This window comes from Grammomys surdaster, unplaced genomic scaffold, assembly GCF_004785775.1.
Source record: "Grammomys surdaster isolate TR1022 unplaced genomic scaffold, NIH_TR_1.0 305135, whole genome shotgun sequence".
NCBI classification, from domain to species: Eukaryota; Metazoa; Chordata; class Mammalia; order Rodentia; family Muridae; genus Grammomys; species Grammomys surdaster.
The window spans coordinates 2,413-10,158 of record NW_021625723.1 but is presented as its reverse complement, the minus strand read 5'-3'; the positions used below and the strand labels follow the sequence as shown (position 1 = coordinate 10,158).

General features: G+C 46.0%; 2 protein-coding genes across 2 annotated transcripts; both read left to right on the top strand.

The window, feature by feature from the left end:
• Window positions 1–5: 5 nt before the first annotated feature.
• Window positions 6–2,048, top strand: LOC114616147 (protocadherin gamma-B4-like; the record flags this gene model as incomplete). The annotated part of the gene is made up of 1 exon (XM_028761673.1): window positions 6–2,048. A coding segment is annotated over one exon (2,043 nt), but the record flags the coding sequence as incomplete, so codon positions are not given.
• Window positions 2,049–5,015: 2,967 nt separating this feature from the next.
• Window positions 5,016–7,439, top strand: LOC114616146 (protocadherin gamma-A8-like; the record flags this gene model as incomplete). The annotated part of the gene is made up of 1 exon (XM_028761671.1): window positions 5,016–7,439. A coding segment is annotated over exon 1 (2,424 nt), but the record flags the coding sequence as incomplete, so codon positions are not given.
• Window positions 7,440–7,746: the final 307 nt, after the last annotated feature.

Here is a 7,746-nt window from a genome sequence, read left to right as displayed (position 1 = left end):
ACGTGAGTGTGGAGCTGGAGGACATTAATGACCACATGCCAAAATTCACTCATACATCCTTTGAATTGCAAATAAGTGAGTCCTCAAAACCCGGGACACGATTTATCTTAGGACCCGCCCATGATGCAGATATTGGAACCAATTCTTTACAGAATTACCAGCTTAGTCCCAATGATCATTTTTCACTAGTGAATAAAGAGAAATCCGACGGTAGTAAATACCCTGAAATGGTATTAAAGACAGCTCTAGACCGGGAAAAGCAGAAATTCTACCACTTGACCCTGACTGCTTTGGACTTTGGGCATCCACCCCTCAACAGCACTGCACAGATACAGGTCCTAGTGACTGATGCCAATGATAACCCTCCAGTGTTCAGCCAAGACATATACAGGGTGAGCCTTCCAGAAAGCGTGAATCCAGGAACCACTGTGCTTCGGGTGGTGGCCACAGACCAAGACGAGGGTGTCAACTCCGAGATCACATTCTCTTTCAGCGAAGCTGGCCAGATTACCCAATTTAACCTGGATTCTAATACCGGAGAAATTACTACTCTGGATACATTAGATTTCGAAGAAGTCAAAGAATATTCCCTTGTTTTGGAAGCAAAGGATGGTGGGGGGATGATTGCACAGTGTACGGTGGAAATAGAAGTCCTAGATGAGAACGACAATGTCCCTGAAGTGTTATTCCAGTCTCTACCTGATCTTGTAATGGAGGATGCTGAGCCAGGGACTTACATCGCTCTGCTTAAAACCCGTGACAAAGATTCTGGACGCAACGGAGAAGTCATCTGTAAATTAGAAGGCGGTGCTCCGTTTAAAATACTCACTTCTTCAAGAAATACATATAAATTAGTGACGGATGGAGTTCTAGACCGTGAGCAGAACCCGGAATATAACATTACTATCAGAGCTACCGACAAGGGTGACCCGCCTCTCTCTTCCAGCTCAAGTGTCACCTTACGTATAGGCGATGTGAACGATAACGCTCCAGTTTTCACAAAGGTTTCATACCTGGTCCACGTTGCAGAAAACAATCCGCCTGGAGCCTCCATCGCTCAAGTCAGCGCCTCTGACACGGATTTGGGGATCAATGGCCTCATCTCCTATTCCATCATAGCCAGCGACCTGGAGCCTGAATCGCTGTGGTCCTACGTGACCATAAACGCGCAGAGCGGAGTGGTGTTCGCTCAGCGCGCCTTCGACCACGAGCAGCTGCGCTCCTTCCAGCTGACACTGCAGGCGCGCGACCACGGATCGCCCGCGCTTAGTGCCAACGTGAGCATGCGCGTGCTGGTGGGCGACCGCAACGACAACGCGCCACGCGTGCTCTATCCCACGCTCGAGCCCGACGGCTCTGCGCTCTTCGACATGGTGCCGCGCGCTGCCGAGCCCGGATATCTGGTCACCAAGGTGGTGGCTGTGGACGCAGACTCGGGACACAATGCCTGGCTGTCTTACCACGTGCTGCAGGCCAGCGACCCTGGGCTCTTCAGCCTGGGGCTGCGCACAGGAGAGGTGCGCACAGCGCGTGCCCTGGGAGACAAGGACTCAGCGCGGCAGCGCCTTCTGGTCGCTGTGCGTGATGGTGGACAGCCGCCCCTCTCGGCTACAGCCACTCTGCACCTGATCTTTGCTGACAGCTTGCAGGAGGTCCTCCCAGAGCTCAGCGATGACCCTCTGCCCCCAGACCCTCAATCCGAGCTGCAGTTCTATTTAGTGGTGGCCTTGGCCTTAATTTCTGTACTTTTCCTCCTGGCTGTGATTCTAGCCATTGCACTTCGACTGCGACACTCCTCCAGCAGGAAAGCATGGGGCTGCTTTCAGTCAGAAGTGGTGGTTCCCCCCAACTATAGTGAGGGGACTTTGCCATATTCCTACAACTTGTGTGCTGCAGCCACGGGGAAGGTTGACTTTAACTCCTTAACATGTAATGATCAGTTGAAATCAGGACAAGATCTACTATTTGCAGATTCAGCGGGGGCCTTGTTTCCACTTTGTAATTCCAGTGAGTCAGCCTCCCATGAGGTAAGTTTCCTGCAAGCATAATGTACTCCTTTCTATCAGTTCTTCATATTCTCAGGAAATATATGCTTTTCAGATAGAGCCAGCTCTTAAGAAAGTTATAATGAAAAGTTAGTGGCGTGGCTAAGTGGTTAAGAGCACCTGCCTGGTATGTTGATCCAATCCCTAAGAAAAGTTTTAGTGGGTTAAAAAGTGCTCATGGGGGCTGGAGAGAGACTCAGCGATTAAGAGCACTGGCTGCTCTTCTGGAGGACCCAGGTTTGATACCCAGCACCCACTGCTGACAATTGTCTGTAACTCCTTTTCCAAGGGATCTGGTGCCCTCTTCTGGCCTCCGAGGGCATCAGACACCCACAGAGCACAGACAGGCAAATAGACAAAACACCTATACACGTTTAATAAATCTGAACCATGACCATATAATTCTTAAAAGAATAGATGAAGTAAAAGCACTTGTGTGCCTTGCAGGTGTAACACACCAACCTCAGATTCAAAGCTAGTGCTCTTATCCTACCGTGTAGAAATGTGCAGTGTTGGCTCTCCTTAAAATTTAGTGAGATTTCGCCATGAATTTTTTTCTGATACTTAATAAGACAAATGTTTGTTGTAACTTGAACATACTATAAATATAAAAGCAGTCACTGAGCTGGGTGTGGGGTGTAGTGGCTTACATCTTTAATTCCAGCACTTGGGAAACAGATGGAAGCAGGTGGATCTCTGACCTTGAGGCCAGCCTTATCTACAAAAAGAATTCTAAGACGGCTGCTAGGGCCACACAGAGAAACCCTGTCTGTAAAACCAAAACCAAAAAACTCATTGAAAAACTCACTAAAGGCAAAAACACACTAAAAATAGATATTTTCTACTGATTTAGCTGTTATAACCTTCGATATTGTTGGGTTTTTTTATGAGTATTTCCCTCCCCCCCCCAGACTCCTAGAATAAGATCTCTTAAGCTCAGCTCTATGCCCATGGCCCCTTGTAATTTTATACAATATATTTTGTGTAATCGGTTACTTAAACGAAGGTTCAGTATTCATCAAAAGATCAAAAGTTTTGATAATACATGTGTTTAATGCCAGCATTTGGGAGGTAGAGGCTAGCCCAGGCTATGAAACTCTTTCTAAACAAGCAACCAAGAGCCCAGAAGGTCAGAAGCAGATTGTTGTTACATAGGTTTTTGAGATTTTATCTGTACCGAACTTCATTCAGTAGACTCCATCATTGAAGAAGAGATGAACAATGCCTTCCCTCTGTTCCTTCCTGACACACTCCAACGTATAACTTTTAAAATTAGTAGTAGTAGCTGGGCAGTGATGGATCACACCGTTAATCCTAGCACTTGAGAGCCAAAGGCATACAGATCTCTGAGTTTGAGTGTGACCTGGACTTTGAATGTTTGGGTTTTTTTTTTTCTTTCATCTGTTATACACCTTCCAAGGATATAACTCACATCACAAGGCTTAGGAAGCAAGTGTCTCTGTCTGCTGAGCCATCTGGATGAACACTAGCATCCATCTTTTCTTTGTGCTCCTAAATTAAAATATATAGAGGTCTTCTACAAATTAAACTACCCCTAAGTAGAAATAGTCTTGAAGTCTTCAAATTTTTAGACAATCTTGCCAATCTTTTGTGCAAGTAAAAATTATTAATACATACAAAAGGTCATACTGCATTGTGTCACTCTGGGCATCTATAGCACCTGCTTCAGTCACTGACTACTTCAAACTATTGATAGCATTTTCATGGTGGCCTTAATCTTTATCTTTTGATAATAATTATATATGTACCTCACTTTTTGTTGTTCTTTGGATGAAAGTTATAATAGTAGACCTAACCTAATGTGGGCTCTGTGTGTGTGTGTGTGTGTGTGTGTGTGTGTGTTTCTCCCTTAAAACACTCATCTGGTTTAAAGTACAATTATTACCAGGCTTGGTAGTGCACACCTTTAATCCCAGCACTGGAATGTACCAGCCTGATCTACCTAGTGAGTCCCAGAACAGCCAGACCTACACAGTCTCTCTCTCTCTCTCTCTCTTTCTCTCTCTCTCTCTCTCTCTTTCCACTTTCTCTCTCTCTCTCTCTCTATCTCTCTCTCTCTCTCTCTCCATATATGTGGAAAGTGGGAAATAGAGTATTGCTTTTACTTGTGCCCTCATCTGTACCTTGCAAGCTAGGAAAAGATCAGAGATTTAAAATTAATAACAAGAAAGTAGGAACTCTGATTTTTAAAAATAAATTGTAAAAGTATTCATCCTGTTCAAATTTCACAATGTTAATCTGAAATTTTATTGGTGTTTGATTAAAATAACATTTAAAAAGAAAGCATAAAAGCAACAACTCTGTGGAAAGCTACTACTATGGTTAGTTTAAACTAGACAAAACGACCCTCCAAACAATCATCTCCAATAGATCTTGTCTAGTATAAAAGTGAATTAATTTCCAGTAACAACTAGAATTCCTAATTTAGTGGTATATGTTGAAACCATTCACACAAAGCTAGGAAACAATGGGAAATTAAACTTTCCTGTTTGCTTTTAGTGAATGTGGACCAATCATTCGATGCAATGCTAGCCCACGGATCTGATAATTTATATAATCACACTTTATCCAACACAGATTTGTACTTTCTTCTAAAATATGTATTTAGGAACAAATTTAAACTTAAAAGTAATGGGGGAAAACCCCAATTCATTTGCAAAGCTTAAGTAACTGCATCTAAGTGCAGTAACAATTTAAGACTCTAAGCGCCGCTGTTCACCTGCTGGGAGAGAGATGCACCAGGAAAGCCATCGAATTCTCAGCGCTGATGAGGTCAGACAGGCAGATTCCGGAGTCCAGCTGCGGAACTGCGGAACTGCGGAACAATTCTGTCCATAAATATGTGGCTCTCCAGCTTTCCGTAAGATTATTGTTTCCATCGCCACAAGCAAAGGTAATCCAGCCACCTATGCCCAGTGAAGACTGAGCGGATTCTTCTGAGAATGAACAATGGCTGCTTCCAAGAATCAACACAGGCATGGCCGGCTGATGCTGCTGTGTACCCTACTGGGGACGCTGTGCAAGATCGGGGTAGGACAGATTCGCTACTCGGTGCCAGAAGAGACAGACAAAGGCACTGTTGTAGGCAACATCTCCAAGGACCTGGGGCTGGAGCCCCGCGAGCTGGTGGAGCGCGGGGTCCGCATCGTCTCCAGAGGTAGGTCGCAGCTTTTCTCCCTTAATCCGCGGGGCGGCAGCTTGGTCACCGCAGGCAGGATAGACCGGGAGGAGCTGTGCGCTCAGAGCGCGCCCTGTCTTGTAAATATCAACATCCTAGTTGAGGAGAAAGGAAAACTCTTTGGAGTAGAAATAGAAATAACTGATATTAACGATAATAATCCGAAGTTCCATGTTGGAGATCTGGAGGTGAAAATTAATGAAATCGCTGCCCCTGGAGCACGGTACCCTCTTCCAAAAGCCGTTGATCCAGATGTGGGCATAAACTCTCTTCAAAGTTACCAGCTCAGCCCCAGTCGCCATTTCTCTCTGGACATTCAGAGGGGAGACCACGGGGCTATAAACCCAGAGCTGGTGCTGGAGCACACCTTGGACCGAGAGGAAGAGGCCGCTCACCACCTGATCCTCACCGCCTACGATGGCGGTGACCCGCGCCGCTCCAGCACAGCGCTCATCCAGGTCACAGTGTTGGATACCAACGACAATGCCCCTATTTTTGACCAACCTCTTTACCGCGTGAAAGTCCTTGAGAACGTGGCCCCTGGCACCCTGCTGCTTACAGTGAGAGCTAGCGATCCGGATGAGGGTGCCAATGGGAAGGTGACATATAAATTCCAGAAAATTAATGACAAACAATCGCTGTTATTCCATCTTCATGAAAACACGGGGGAAATGACAGTAGCGAAAAATCTGGACTATGAAGAATGTTCATTGTATGAAATGGAAATACAGGCTGAAGATGTGGGGGCGCTTCTGGGAAGGAGCAAAGTGATAATTATGGTAGAAGATATAAATGACAATCGGCCGGAAGTGACCATTACATCCTTGTTTAACCCGGTATTGGAAAGTTCTCCTCCCGGAACAGTAATTGCTTTCTTGAATGTGCATGACCCAGACTCTGGAAAGAACGGCCAAGTTGTCTGTTACACACATGATAACTTACCTTTTAAACTAGAAAAGTCAATAGATAATTATTATAGATTGGTAACGTGGAAATACTTGGACCGAGAAAAAGTCTCAGCCTACAATATCACAGTGATAGCTTCGGATCTAGGAACCCCACCTCTGTCTACTGAAACTTACATTGCCCTGACTGTGGCAGACACTAATGACAACCCTCCTCGTTTTCCTCACTCCTCCTACACAGCCTATCTCCCAGAGAACAACCTGAGAGGAGCCTCCATCTTCTCATTGACTGCACACGATCCTGACAGCCAGGAAAATGCCCAGGTCACTTACTCTGTGTCTGAGGACACCATACAGGGAGTGCCTTTGTCCTCTTACATCTCCATCAACTCAGACACTGGTGTCCTGTATGCACTGCAGTCTTTTGACTTTGAGAAGATACAAGACTTGCAGCTATTGGTTATTGCCACTGACAGTGGAAGCCCACCTCTCAGCAGCAACGTGTCTCTGAGCTTGTTTGTGTTAGACCAGAATGACAATGCACCTGAGATTCTATACCCTAGCTTCCCCACAGACGGTTCCACTGGTGTGGAATTAGCTCCCCGCTCTGCAGAGCCTGGATATCTGGTGACCAAAGTGGTGGCAGTAGACAAAGATTCGGGACAGAATGCTTGGCTGTCCTACCGTCTGCTCAAGGCCAGCGAACCTGGGCTCTTCTCTGTAGGACTTCACACGGGTGAGGTGCGTACAGCAAGGGCACTGCTGGACAGAGATGCTCTCAAGCAGACTCTGGTGATGACTGTGCAGGACCATGGCCAACCCCCTCTCTCAGCCACTGTGACTCTCACTGTGGCGGTGGCTAACAGCATCCCTGAAGTATTGGCTGACTTGACCAGCATTATGACCCCTGGGGTACCAGAGGATTCAGATCTCACACTCCACCTGGTGGTGGCAGTGGCTGTGGTCTCCTGTGTCTTCCTTGTCTTTGTCATTGTCCTCCTAGGTCTCAGACTTCAGCGCTGGCAGAAGTCTCGCCAGCTCCAGGGCTCCAGAGGTGGATTGGCCCCTGCACCTCCGTCACACTTTGTGGGCATTGACGGAGTACAAGCTTTTCTACAAACCTATTCTCATGAAGTCTCACTCACTTCAGGCTCCCAGACAAGCCACATTATCTTCCCTCAGCCCAACTATGCAGACATGCTCATTAACCAAGAAAGCTGTGAGAAAAATGATTCCTTATTAACATCCATATATCTTCACGAGAGTAAGGATGAAGATGCTTGTGCTCTGGTAAGTTCCATTCTATGACTTCTCTGAGAAATTTTGAGATATGCCGAACTCTTTTGTAAATTTAAGTGATGGTAATGCAAAAACTGAACACTGAAAAGTCATAGGCCATTGCTTAGTTCGTTTTCAAAGGGGTTGAACAAAGCCTGATGTCTTAGGGTTTTATGGCTATGAATAGACACCATGACCAAGGCAAGTCTTATAAGGAACAACATTTTTTTTTTTTTTGGTTTTTCGAGACAGGGTTTCTCTGTGTAGCCCTGACTGTCCTGGAACTCACTCTGTATACCAGGCCAGCCTGGAACTCAGA